The sequence below is a fragment of the Dermacentor andersoni genome, chromosome 4 (assembly GCF_023375885.2).
Source record: "Dermacentor andersoni chromosome 4, qqDerAnde1_hic_scaffold, whole genome shotgun sequence".
Classification (NCBI taxonomy): Eukaryota; Metazoa; Arthropoda; class Arachnida; order Ixodida; family Ixodidae; genus Dermacentor; species Dermacentor andersoni.
Window position 1 is genome coordinate 188,243,327 of NC_092817.1, and position 14,369 is coordinate 188,257,695.

Sequence of the window (14,369 nt, forward strand, 5' to 3'; positions counted from 1 at the left end):
TGTTCACAGTGAAGTACGTGGAATTTCGGGAAAGTTTCTTTGTTTTTGGGAATGAATAGCGAGGTTGCGTCGGTGCGTACCCTTTTCGTGGCACGATCGGATGAAAACGGGTTCGAGGATCCCATTGGAAAAAGTAAGTTGTTCGGCAACGGCGTCTGCCACCCACCACGGAGCCCAACAAGGGGACGTGGCAGAACATGTAAACAAGTCTGCACAGCGCCAGCAGTATGCCGTTACTACAACCCAATATGGTATACCCAAGGTAGGACAGCCACACCAGGTTAACCCTTGCCGCCAGGAAAATTTGAAGTGAATGGAAAAGATTAGAGGACAGGAAAGATTAAAAGTAGAAGAGAGAGGCGAAGATGAGGGTAGAGAGAGAGAGGAAAAGGCGACTGCCGATTTCCCCCGGGTGGGTCAGTCCGGGGGTGCCGTCTACGTGAAGCAGAGGCCTAAGAGGCATGTTGCCTCCGCCGGGGGGCCTTAAAGGTCCGAACACCCGGTATCGGCTCAACCCCCAGGATCCCCCTTTCCCCGGACACGGCTAAGCCGCGCACGGCTACACGCGGGAGGGTCCAACCCTCGTGTGCTCGGGTACGTGGTGTCGCAACACACCAAACGCCTGCTGACGCAGACGCCTCTGCGGGGCTGGTTAGGGTACGTACTTCACGGCAATCTGGTCCCAAATACTCGGGTCCATTTAAGATTTACGGTAGGGTAGGTCGCAATACTTTCACGCTTGAAAATGGCAAACGATGGAATGCATCCAAACTTGTGAAATGCCCTGCACTACAGGATTTTCTTGGAAAATTCACTGAAAAGAGTCACTCCAGTGACTACCTTTCCCTTGATGATTGTCTCCCACCTTTTCTTCCAGTTACTACTGGTATAGGGGATACATTGCGTTTCTTGTAGCGTAATCGTGCAGTACTTGCATCATTACTACGGTGCTGACCGCCATACGAATGGGCCTTTCATGCCAAAAAGTTTTTTCAACATTTTCAACACTTAGGTCGTTAGCATTCTTACGGGGGGACTATGGAGTGTAAAGTGCTTTTACACACAATGCCCAATCCACGACAGCCACAAAGACTCTCGAGTCAGGCTCAGGGCGAATGAGCCACCCATCAGTGCTGTCCCAGGGGGCACACAGATGTTTGTTACTGTATACTGTTCTTCGTGAATTTTTTTATGTGTTATCTGTGTGCGCAAGGCTGCATCTCATCGTCCTCCCAAGACGGGTACTGAAACTGCAAAACTGGAGTGCAGTAATTCATATTCAGTTTTCATGTGCGTTTTTTTTAAAATGGGGAAACCAAAGATATCATTTTCTATTGTGTAAAGATGTCATCACTAATCGTGTGTTACAGTGCTAACATGTGTTCTTTGACTCGTGACTTACTTTTGTTGCGAGGAGAGCGAGTAGAGCATTTTTCCTTTCAAGGGAGAGGTGATGTGGTATCCGTAACTTCTGGTTTCGGTTTTGGGTCTTTACATCAGGGCGCCACTCAGCGCCAAACGCTGTAAGCTGCCTCCTGTAAGCACGGCCGCCTCGATCACGCGCGCCCCGTGCGCGCGTGTGATCGAGGCGGCCGTGCTGTAAGTTGCCTCCTCAGAAATAAACATTCATTTTTTGTCTGGTCCCCGACTGAAGCAGTCTGGCTCTTTCTTGCAGTGCTGCGCGGCCCGGCCGTTTAGGCCTCATGCCGTAAATCCTTCGTCCGGCCGCCCCGTCGAAGCTACGACACTCACCACTTGCGAACAGTTGGCGCATGTAGCTCACGACCAGCGGAAAAGAAAGCAAATGAAACACCGCGCTGCATTTGCCTCCTGCGCGCTCCAGGAGTTGCTTCACTGCAGAGCTGGAGCACAACGGCAGACCTATGCGCAACTCAGCATATACAAGGACACTACTGCCACCTAGTGTCCCTGTAGAGCATATACAGGAACACTACTGCCACCAAAACCGGGGAGTTTCCCCCCACTGACCGGCCTTCTCCGTGGAAATGCTCATCGACACAATCAAGCAGCACCCCATACTGTACGACAAAAGGCCCTTGAATTTCAAGGACATTGCCTACAAAGGCCAGCTATGGGCCAGGATCGGGAAAGAAATGGGAGTGAGTGGTAAGTACTACTGCTAGTCACGCTTACTTGCGCCAGTGCCGGAGCGAAAAGTCTCTCATTGCCAGTACCTTGCTTTTACGCATATTCTCCGTCAAACGTCGGCAAACATTCTTCCCGCGCCGCTGCTTGCTCCTATGCCATGCATGCTCCTGCAGCTCATGCGCCATTCGAATTCCTGCGCAGGCATGCAAGCGCGACACCGATGGCACCGCGAGAGTAGCGCAGTGTTGCAGTAGAAACTTTTCTGTGCTACAACGGTGAGCGTAAAGTGCTTCTAATGATTCATGATCTGCGGCAACACCCAATGCCCGGCAATTATTGCCGCGGGCAACGGCGGTTATGTTGTGTTCAGCCAAATAACGGCGGACGAGTATTGCAACAGAGCACAGTAAATAGCCGTTAAAAATTATTGGAGGTGCTATGCTGAACGGCTCGAAAGAGCGTGAATAAAAGCGAACAGTTCATCAATCTTTATTCTACATGAAAAAAGTGCCTTTTATTCTCCGTAGGTTCGCTGTGTCAAAAAAAGTTTAAAAACCTAAAGGACACATTCGTGAAAATTAAAAATCGAATAAGAACAAGCATGAAGAGCGGAGCCGGTGCCGCAGACGTCGCCACTATGAAGTGGAAACATTTTCTTCCCATGCAAGCCATCATGAAGCTAGTTTCAGAAGAGCCAATGTGAGTGAAGCAATTTTCCAAAATCTACACGAGCGTTTGTACCCTTGCTTGTTATGTTATCCGCGCAAAAACCCAGGAGGGAACAAAACCTACACTCTCAAGTTAGCAACCTTTCAGAGTGCTCTCCTTATGCGTAAATATATTTTTGCAGGCTCTCTTCAAGCCTTGACTTCCTTTCTGAAGAGTAAGTTCCTAAACAATGTTCTTTCTATCATGTACAGGTTGTGACTCCTGCCAGTCATGACCATATCCAAAATGAATGCATCACAGTGTTATTGCCCAAACTTAGGCCGTCAAATAATTATAGGTTTATTCATTTAATAACTGTTGTGCACTGGAAACGGAAATCTCCAGGACCAAGCTGAGCTGCCGGGAACTTCTAGCTCCTCAGTTCCATCAGGTGGCCCAGCAACACCAGCAGCTGCTGCAAATGAAAGGTAAGCAACTTATAATATAGGCATACAAGACTGCAATCACTGAAATAGAATGCAATCTGTACAAACATGGCATTTACACACTCATTTTTACAGCCATCTTGATGAGAGACCAACAGAAGATGACCTAGAGTCTGGCACAGATAGGTAGGTGGAACACTGCGACTCGAGCTTTTTCATTTCTCATGTAGCACATGCTTGCATCTAACTGTTTGCTATAGTGCCTCTGGAATGAATGCATTTCGCTGCTGAGAAAGGTTTAATTTTTTTCTATAAACTCCAAGGCAGAAAAAAGCATGGCGGTCACCAAGGAAACAACAGAGGTAAATCAGGAATGAATACATAATACAGGACTACTACAAAACTGTTTTAACTTGTGGCCCATTGAAAGCCCCTCAGCATGCTGCTGTAACTGCTGCCTGTAGGGAGCACTTCCAGGCGGTGTGGACTGAAGCAGCAGAAGCGACAACTGCAGCGGGAGCCACAAGATATGTACCATACATGCATGGCACTTGCCGGGCAGCTGCGAATGCTTGGCCCGAGAGACCAGTCAGATGCAATTCTCGAAATTCAAACATTGATGTACCACCGGCTCCAAAGAGCCATAAATGAAGAAAATTTGAACTAATGTTTTATAGTCGCTTACTTCATCCACACGTAATTTTTCTACTTTGCTGCATCACTATAACACTACACTTTTTACTCCTGTTTACCTGTTATGCTTCTTTTTTCTTTTTTCTCTTACTTGATTTAGACTGTATCGTCCATTGCTTCATGCTTTTTTATCTGTAATCATGTGTTCAAATGTTATTTATTATGGGCTGAATTTTTCCCTTTTTGTACTGCTTTTACAAACACACTGTTAAGAGTAACATCCCCTTTACACAATGCCCAGGGGCCTGTAAGGTATTTTAAGTAAATAAACATTTTGGATGGCATTTCTTCCTTTGGCATTTCTTGCTTGGCCCATTTTCAGATTTATTGATATATGGAATATGTCAGGAAACATGGTTTGTGCAGTACTGAAAGGATGTGGTATTCACCTGCAACTGCCATTGAAAACTATTCACATTTTTACAACCAGCATTGTTAGAAAGTCAGCTGTTATAGGGTTAACTGCTGCCACCTTTTCATGATCTGTCATTGCACGTGCCTTTTTGTCTGTCACAAGTGCTGCCAAATATATAGGTGCAGACACAAGTAAACAAAGCACACTATTCCATTCTAACTGCAATTAGGCCTTTCCTATCGACATGAACAAACACTATTTGCCCATGAGGAAGCGCACTAGTGTCCACCAGCAGTCTGCACATACCGCAGATGCCACTTGCAATTATTGAACACGTGAAAAATATTAGAAGGCAAAAGCGTGCTCCATTTGCTATTGTCTGCATCTGTACCTGCAACACACATATGTCTCAAGAATAACTTTTAGAAGACAGCAAAGTGTACGAGGGTGCTGTCATCACTGCAAGCAGACAATGCAATATAAAATGTGTTTAAAGTGGCTGTAAGTAAAAAAAAAATGTTACCATTACTACATTCTGCTGCTTCTGATCATCTCTTGCCAGGGGACCTTGCCGCTTCCGATGAAGTGTTTGCAAAGCCTGTCTCATGCAGCGTAGGCAAGCCTAAACTCAAAACAAATGGAACATGGAAGCGTAAGTGCTTGCTCCAACATGTGGCAATTAATATCACTTCAACAACTAATCATAAAACAGGGTGCGCACAGGTCCTTGAAAACCTTGAAAGCCCTTGAATTTGAATATTTCGTTTTCAAGGCTCTTGAAAATTCTGGACTTTTTGATGCTCCTTGCAAATCCTTGAATTCCTATCGTAGTACATGCAAATGACTATTAATAAAAATAACACAGTTAAAATATTTGTATTTTCAGTATCGTGTTTCAGTATATGCGTTTCAGGTGTAAAAAATCAGTTTGTGCTAATATAGCCCATGTTGCGCCACGGTTAGCCACAAAGGAGCCACTCGGCTCTGAAGCCAGCTTGAGCCGATTCAATCTAATCCGATCTTGGCGCTTTGTTATGGTGGTCAATTGATGGCATTGCATTGTGCCGTCGCTTCTGCACCCGACTTGTTGTGGCTGAAACATCTGAATACGAAGCAAATGCCTGGGAAAAGCAAATTTCAAGGCGCATGGCTTCACAACGACGCTTACAAAGACTGCATTGCACCAGATACGACGAGTGAGCACTGTGCAAGATGCAGGCCTTGCAGAAAGACCTTCGATATCACCAACATGGGCGAGTCAGCATTAAAGAGCCATATGAAGAGTGCTAACCGTGCTGGCATCATGAAGATTGCAGCCAACAGCTTGGTGCGAATGTACTTAGTTCCAAGTATGGGGAAAGTCAGCCATCCCACCTCCTTCGCAATCTGGAAAGCTAGATGATGCTTGCAAGGCACACGAGCTGGTGACGAACGCAGAGATTCTGTGGACTTTGAAGGTTGCCACATCGCATTTTTCCTATCGTTCGTCGTCGGAAGCAGGCCAGCTATTCCAATGTATGTTCCCGAACAGTGGCGTAGCCAAAGCATTTTCTTACGGAGAGAAAAAATGTGCCTATGTGACGTGCCATGGTCTGAGGCCCTTCTTTTTATCTGCTCTGCAACAGGAGATAAAAGATTGCGATTACTACGTGGTACTCTTCGACGAGTCCACGAACGACTTATCTCCAGCGGAAACAATTGAATGTTCACATCCGGTTTTGGAATTCGTCTCACAAGGTGGCAGCGAAGTACTATACCTCGGTGCTTATGGGGCACTCGACAGAGGACGTCCAAGGAACGCTGCTGACTGTGCTCGAGCCCTTCCCTCTTGAGAAAATTCTTCAGATTTCAATGAATGGTCCCAATGTTAACCTGAAGTTACTCAAGAATTTCCAAGAGCACCTGCATCAAGCATACCAAGTTCAATGTCTGGACATTGGGACTTGTGGCCTCCACACCATACACAACGCCTACAGGGAAGGTGTTACAGCAAGTGGGGACTTGACTGTCTGCTCTCCAGTCTGAGCGCGCTTTTCCATGGTTCTCCTGCAAGGAGGGAGGACTTCTCAGCAGTTACCGGTCAGGAGACTTTTCCCCTGAACTTTGTTGCCCACCGGTGGTTGGAGATTGTGCCTGTGATAGAGAGAGCCTTGCTGTTGTGGTGTGACATTAAGAAGTTTATTTCAGCTGCAAGGAAGGAAGTAAGCGCCCCAAAGTTTGGATCATTTCACAACTTGTGTGAGTTTGCCAGTGATGACTTACTGCTAGCAAAGCTTCAAATTGCACTGGGTGTGGCCATGACCCTCAAGCCATTCCTCACTGAGTACCAAACGGATCAGCCCATGGTGTTCTTTCTTGCAAGGGACTTGGAAACTGTGGTCAGGAAGCTACTGACGAAGTTTCTGAAATGCTCGGTCTTGTCTTCAGCAAAAGGAGCCACTGGTCTGCTGATGGTGGACATTGAAAGCACCGAGAACCACACTCCACTTGAAAAGGTGGATGTAGGCCATGCCGCTGCACAGACTGTCAGGAAAACTAAAGCAAGCCAGAGGGATGTGTTCCAGTTCTGCATGGAATGCAAATGCTTCTTGATCAGTGTGACAAAGAAGGTGCTTGAGAGAAAGGAGTTTGTCCTCTCTGGACCCATGACAAATGTGTACTAAACCAGATGAGTGCCTGGCCAGCTTCAGAAGAGTGTTGGGTGCCCTCATTACAGCGGGCAGAATGTCTGAGCACCAAAGAGACACTGTACTGGAGAGTACACCGAGTTCCTGTAGGAAGAGATGCATAAGCTGCAAATGTGTGAGAAGAACGTAAACAGGTTGGACGAATTCTTCACTGAGCTGATGAAGTTTATTTCATCATATGGGGAACTGTGGAAGGTTGTCAAGCTTTTGCTCACGCTCAGCCACGGACAGGCCATTGTGGAGCGAGGATTTAGCGTGAACCGCCAGGTTGCTGAAGAAATCCTGAAGGACCTGTCGTACATTTCGCAACGTAGTATGCGACGCTGTGGACAAGGCAGGGGGCGTCCTTAACGTCCCTATTACAAAAGAGCTGAGTACTGCTGTATCAGCTGAACAGCAGCAGTATGCTGGATATCTGGAAGCAGAAAAAAAGAAGCAATGTGATGATGTAGGGGAATCAAAGAGGCGCTGCATCGACAAAGAGATCGACGCAATGAAAAAAAAGAAACAGAAACTCGAGGCAACAATAGCTGACCTCCAGGCTTCAGCGGATACATATGCAAAAGCAGCTAATGATCTGAAGTATGTGGTTAGATCAAATAGTCTGAGGAAGGCTGCACAAAGCAAGACTGAGGAACTGTGTAGCCTCAACCTGAAGATTCAGGAAAAGCGGCAGGAGCTCCCCTGAAGTTGCCATTAGCACTTTCGCAGAATCGATTGCTGTTCGACATTGGTGCAATGCACTGCAGGGTGTTTTTCAAGACAGAACATATATTATGTTGGTTTAGTGCAATACAATCTGTTCCTTGAAATGTTTTTCTTCAACTCTGTTCAGTAATATTATGTTGGTTTAGTGCAATACAAGCTGTTCCTTGAAATGTTTTTTTTTTTCCTTTGTCCAGTAACATTATGTTGGTTTAGTGCGGTACAAGCTGTTCCTCAAAATGCTTTTTTTCGACTTTGTTCAGTAATATTATGTTGGTTTAGTGCAATACAAGCTGTTCCTTGAAATGTTTTTTTTTTTTCCGACTCTGTTCAGTGAAATTTGTACCTGATATGAAAACTGCTGCATGCAGCATTGTGTTGAGTCCTTGAAGATACTCCAACTGGGCCTTGAAATTCCTTGAATCTTCCCCTTTTGAGTCTGTACGAACCCTGTAAAAGCAAGCTATTTGGGGGAATAGTAAGTAAACAGCAGTCCCAGTTTTGTTCACAGAAGTTCACAGTTTCGTTCACAGCAGTTGTTTGGTCCGAGTTTTGTCCCAGTATTTCCACAACATGATTACCTCATTGGCTGATAACCTGTGGCAGGCACAGGAGTCAGTCTGCCATTCTCGTCCCTGCCAATCTTCATAATCAGTAGTTCCTGATGGGCAGTAAACTGCACGACAGGAAGCTGTTTCTGTCATCAGAAAATTGTGTAAGCATACACACACTGATATAGTGCGTCTGACGTTTTCATCTTTGGCTTTAAATGGCGGACACAGGATGCGCCACCTTTGAGCCAGGATTCCAAAGGCATTTTCAACGTCTCGTCGAGCCCTGCTCAGTCTGTAGTTGAAAATTTTTTTCTTGTAGCTGTGAAAACTGACTTGGTACTCCCTGAACATCTGGTTGCTGAGCTTGCCCATCAACAGTTTCTAAACAAAGGGAGTTGACCTGCAGAAGGAGTGCCGCTTCAGTTTCCTTAGAAAGTTGTGTAAATTTGCACGTATAAATTATCCATAAGTTCTAGCACACATGTTTACCACAACAAATGCGCTACAGATAATCACTACCTGTCAGAAATAACTGCGATGGCAACATTTATAGTGGTTTAGGTCAATAGAGGAAAAGGATCTTTCCATGCTTGTATACAATCCCTCATTTGCATAAATTTGCAGCACCGGCTGATGACACATATAATATCATATTACAAGACCCTTAAAGGTATGTAAAATCACTCCTCGAGATCTAGCTAATGGCTACCATATTTACACGACTGTAAGTCGACTCGAATGTAAGTCGACCCCCCCCCCCATATCGCGTGACAGGAAAAAAAAAAAAAAGGAGAGCATAGCCGAGGGCGCATTCGATAAAGAAAATTTATTAGCAGCTGACATGGTCACTGGATTACTCGTATTCACTAGTGCTGCCATCGTCATCGTTGCTACGGTCGCACAGCGCGTCGTCGCCCAGCGAAATTTCACATTTGGCAAACGACCGCACCACGACATCTTGCGGAACAGCAGCCCACGCCGTATGCACCCAACTACACGCAGCCGTCAGGGAGGTTCTTTTGACAGGTCCGGTTGGCGTAATTTCGCGGTTTTCTGCCGCCAGCCACTCGTACTCACGGCGGAGCAGGTCCTTAAAAGGCGAAGATCCGAACTTGTTTCATGACCATGTCACACTTCACTGGCAGGGACTGATCACGCATTTCAGTGACGTATGCCGCAAGCTTAGCCTACAGCTGCGGGAGGCGTCCAGACTTTGGCACGCCGGAAATTCCTCACTTGCCGTCACAGGTGAAAATTTTGCGGCCCGCTGCGCAGCGATTTGTTTCTTCGGCGTAAAGGATGGCAGCCCTCTTGAACGCTGCTGTGAACGAGTGCCGAATTATTAGTTGGCCTGGAGCACTCATCACGACTGAGGAAGCATAGAAGTAGTATGTAGCCGGCAGTCAAGTGGAACGCGTCTATCCAATGCCTTTCGTCGAACTATTGGGGACGAGCTCCACCACTGGAAAAGCTGGCACCACCGTCGACGTCACGCGGCATGAGGGATCACGTGAACACAGTGGCCGCGTCGGCTGCGAGCTGAAAATGTAAGTTTAAAGTCCCACTTGCGCCATGGTTCTGATTAAGTGGTGAGGCTTTACCGCCTTGGCTGTCAACTTGGCAACATCCGAAACTACTATAATAGGTAGTGGCTGCCTTTGGAAGCATGCAGCATGGTAGGCTACTGCTCGGTGCCACAGTGCCGGACGTACGCAACAGAGCCCGGTGTCAGCCTTGTTCACACGTAGCCACAGGGCAAGTAGCTGCGTGAAGCTTGGCTGGTGAAACTTAGAACCGGCAGACACCCATTGGCTACAACTCGGGTATGCAGCAAGCACAGACGCGAGGAAGGTTTCTGCTACGGCGCCTGGACTGCCCGATCTTGGATGAGTAGCAGAAAACGCACACTCAGACGCTCGCCCACGCCTGCTGCCCGGCTAACGTCAGGACGGTTTGGTCTATGAACTTGTTGATGCTAGATACTGACAAGTTCACTGGAACGGAAAGGGAGCGGTAATACGCACATTAAAGAAAGGCATGGCATATGGTCATGTTTGCGTTATGAATAAATGCACTGGATTACAAAAAAGAAGCAGAGGGAAATCGCACACTGAGAAGACCGATAAACCTACAGTGCGACGCAACTTGAGAAACAATATTGAAATGTCCAAGAATTTAGAAGACAAAAAACATTGAATCGTCGCAACGGCACATTGCAGTCGCCATAGGCATCGAAGTCTCTATAATGAAATTATTTCTGAATAGTTCCGATAGCGTCCACGCTACAATGGTTGCTAATGCACTGTCAAATGCTCATATGCTGGGGCCTAAAGCTCACGGCACGGTGCGAAAATGCGCTCACAACGAAAGCGAAACATTGTGCACGGACATGCATGCAGACGTGCAGTCGGTCACTGCGAACCCGTGCGATCGCTGCAATGAGGCTTCATTCTGTTATGCTCCATTTGTTTACACAGACAACCCACTATAAGAACATATTTCACATAGTTTACTTTCAGAGTTCGCCTACCTTTCACGCAAGAAGTCGGTTCGGGAGACTGCATCGCAGCGACCGCACATAGTGGCTTTCACTGTACGTATTCGGTAAAGAGACAGCCTCTGTAAACGATTCTGTGCTTTCAGTTTGCCCAAGATTATTATTATCATCATCATCAGCCTGGCTACACCCACTGCAGGGCAAAGGCCTCTCCCATACTTCTCCAACTACCTCGGTCATGTGCTAATTGTGGCCATGTTGTCCGTGCAAACTTCTTAATCTCATCTGCCGCCCCCTGCTACGCTTCCCTTCTCTTGGAATCCAGTCCCTAACCCTTAATGACCATTGGTTATCTTCCCTCCTCATTACATGTCCTGCCCATGCTCATTTTTTTATTTTTTTTTTTATTTAACAATACTGTAGGCCTTTGCACAGGCCCAAACAGGAAGTGGATTGTAAAATATACACACGAGTATGGGAAAAACAGAAAAAAGAGAAAAACAAAAAATAGATAAAGCAAAAAGAAAACTGCCACACAACAGCACTGGTATTCAACACAAGACACTTTTTTTTCTTTCACATGAATCAGGGAAAAAGGTACTCAAAACAATTGCAATATTTGTCGTATAATACTCTTGTAGTTATCGTGGATCTACAAAACACCACTATTCAGCACATTGCAATATTTACATTTGAAATGCAATCACACGTGCACTAGTGTCCACGTGCACTAAGTTGTCATTAACTCGCGTTTGTTCCCTCACCCAATCTGCTCTTTTCTTATCCCTTAAAGTTACACCCATCATTCTTCTTTCCATAGCCCATTGTGTCGTCTTCAATTTAAGTAGAACCCTTTTCGTAAGTCTCCAGGTTTCTGCCCCGTATGTGTGTACTGGTAAGACACAGCTGTTATACACTTTTCGCTTGAGGGATAATGGCAACCTGCTGTTCATGATCTGAGAATGTCTGAAGATTATTATATCGACAGTCAAAAACTTCCCTCTTTTTGAGAGTACCTACATAAATGTCCAGGAGGGCTGCCGCGTGGTATTTTTATTAGGCACCGTAAGCGAAACCTATGAGGAGCGCACTGCGTGATCCCTCATACTACGCAAGGGAGGCGCTTTCGACAGTTGACGACTCCGTAACTCCTCACCCCCAATAGAGAAAGCTAAGCGGAACAGGGCAAGAGAAACCCGCGAGCGGTGTCTGCTTTTCCATGAACTACCGATACTCCCCGCCATTCTGAGGGTGCCGCCGCGAATGGAACAGCGGCACTTCCATCAACTATCGACCCCCCCCCCCCCATGAGTGTTGTGTGCACTGTAAAACTCTCAAAAATGTTGAAAAACTCTTCCGGAAAGCGAACAAACACGCGGGATAGCGAAAAGCTACGGGTAGGGCCATAGAGCAAATATAAAATTGTAACTACATTGTAGCTCCCATTGGTCTCGCTTTTATTGGCGGTGCCATGTTCTGGTTTCGATTGTAAGTTGACCCCCCCCCCCCCACTTCAGATTTTCAAATTTTAATAAAAGTGGTCGACTTACAATCGTGTAAATATGGTAGTATTGTAATGGCCAAGAAATGACGAAGGTAATGGTATTACTTACTCTTCCTAGCATACGGCCTCATGAGGTAGGTTTTCAGAGGAAACGCTTTGTCTCCTACAAAGAAGTAGGGCTTGCTGCCAATGTCGACCAAAAGAGCGTCTTCAGGAATCCCTTGCAGGCTTTGGTCAACTCTCTTGAAGAATGGGCTCTGGCCAAAATTACCCACATCTGATTCGCTGCCATTGAGGCCTACTTCTGCAAACAAGAACCTAAGAGTGGAGTGGAAAAAAATTTTGCTATATTCATATGGTCTGGTTCAAGGAAACGTAGGCACATTTAACTTGCCTGTCTGCCATGTCACTCACATGAAAAATCATGACAGTTGGACTGTTGCATACATCAACATGCAACTAAATGATACAACTATAACCTTCCTCATTCTTTGAGGGGGTATAATAGGTGACAGAGCTAGAAAGGCTCTAGTCTGAATCTGACAAGGTCTAGCCATAAGTGACTTACAGTGGTTAGCAAAAAGGCACCACCAGTATATGCGATAGCTGCTTGTTTAAGGTCGCCGATGCTGCAGGCGACACGAATTTCTAAGCAATTCTGATCGATTCAGGCAAGTACATTTCCCAAACGTGGTATTTAAAAGGCAAGACTATCGTGTGCCATCTCTGAGTCAAATATCAGCGCGAATAAGCAGCAGTTTAAACCGAGAGAGGCATTTTGCAGTGCGTTTAGCGCTGCAACAGTCATAGTCAAACTTTGATAAAACACCATGTACAGATATGTATACATACTCTTTGTAGTACTCAACGTCTCGATCACGAAGCAGTGGAAAGAGATTGTTGGCCTGTCCCAACCTATCCCGCTCCTGCAAGGACGGGTGGACCCACCACCGTCATCACCACAGCCGTGATCTTGGTTGCTCAGCCTGTCGCAGCTCTTGAAGCATAGCCATCATTGAACTGTAGAGGAGAATCGTGACAATTTCTTCTGACATTTCCTCGTCTTCTGAAAAGCTCGCCATCATGCTGTGCTCAGTATCTGGCAGCTGGAAGCCCAGCAACGGCGCAATACAAGCAGATGCGACAAAAGCCTGCGAACGAGAGGCACTCACGTGAACTCTCGTCTCGTTTGCAAAGTCGTGAAACCACAAGAGAAACTCCCACGAGATCTCGCTGTCGTCGCGGAAAAGTGAGAAGCGGCTGCGATTCCGCCGATGCGCGCATCAACAGATGAGAACACGCTCTCTTTTTTCCGGTAAGCGAATCTGCTTTGATCGCCGAATTTTTGTAGTAGTGTGAACGGGCCTGTAGTTGGTGCTTTGTTTCGTGGTTCAGAACATCCGCATCTAAAGCGCGCGACGCATGGTGGGAATTTGCGCGATCGCTCGTACGGCACGCAACAATCCCACCTCCTGCATGCCACCGTTCGAGACACATGGTGCGAAACGAACGAGTGAGTGGCGCCGAATACATTACGTGAATTTCAGCAGGCAGGGCGCTGTTGTTGGCATTAGCGGATTATTGGATGAGCCGTACGTATCTGCTGGTGCGGCACGGATCGGGTGCCTCACCGTGCAGAGCTGCTTGGAGCACAGTCGGAAGGGAGTAAACATTTTTTTGAAGGTTTGTTTAGTGAGCGTCGACCATGTCAAGAAAAGCAGGCGCAGGAAGTGTCGTAATCTCGCCGCAATGGTGTGGCAGCCACCAATCGTTGGGACGCCGGGTTTCATGACGTGCAGTTTCTAAGTCACTTTTTTCCATCACATCATTTGAGGAACAAACTGCAGTCAATTTTTGCACCACTCTTCGAGTGCCATGGTGGAGTGAATCAAACCTACAACAAACTATAGCACCTTGTGTCGCCTTGCCAGGGTAGTGCGATTGTCTGTGGCCGTCAGCCCCAAGCGTCAACCACACACCAACATTCAGAAAGTTGGTCACGCGTGCAACGTGCAATTTGACAGCAATTGGATGCCACGCGTTTTCGGTGAGATTAGTCATATGACAAACTGGCATCCAAATTCACACCATGTGTCAAAGCTGTACGCAAAATGCTTGTGCATTGTACTAAATGTTTGGTGTTAACACCTTAGAGTTAGTAACAAGATCTG

The 14,369-nt window shown here is 46.5% G+C and overlaps 1 protein-coding gene and 1 pseudogene across 4 annotated transcripts in view; one reads left to right on the plus strand and one right to left on the minus strand.

Annotated features, from left to right (window-relative positions):
- Positions 1-3,093: 3,093 nt before the first annotated feature.
- The window catches only part of LOC129384951 (uncharacterized), a 134,929-nt gene continuing 123,653 nt past the window's right edge, over positions 3,094-14,369 (minus strand). Inside the window, exons 1-4 of one of the 4 annotated variants that reach the window (XR_008612502.2) lie at positions 13,051-13,137; positions 12,308-12,516; positions 4,775-8,106; positions 3,094-3,232 (exon numbers count right to left, since the gene is read on the minus strand). Coding sequence is in view for 1 of the 4 variants with exons in the window: in XM_072287997.1 (XP_072144098.1) it covers positions 3,126-3,232; positions 7,990-8,106; positions 12,308-12,516 (433 nt within the window). In the remaining 3 variants the exon portion in view is untranslated. Of the gene's footprint in view, positions 3,233-4,774; positions 8,107-12,307; positions 12,517-13,050; positions 13,138-14,369 lie in introns of those variants that run through there. The other 3 variants (XM_072287997.1, XR_011893977.1, XR_011893978.1) reach the window with 3 other exon arrangements.
- On the plus strand, positions 5,501-7,626 carry LOC140217062 (uncharacterized; annotated as a pseudogene).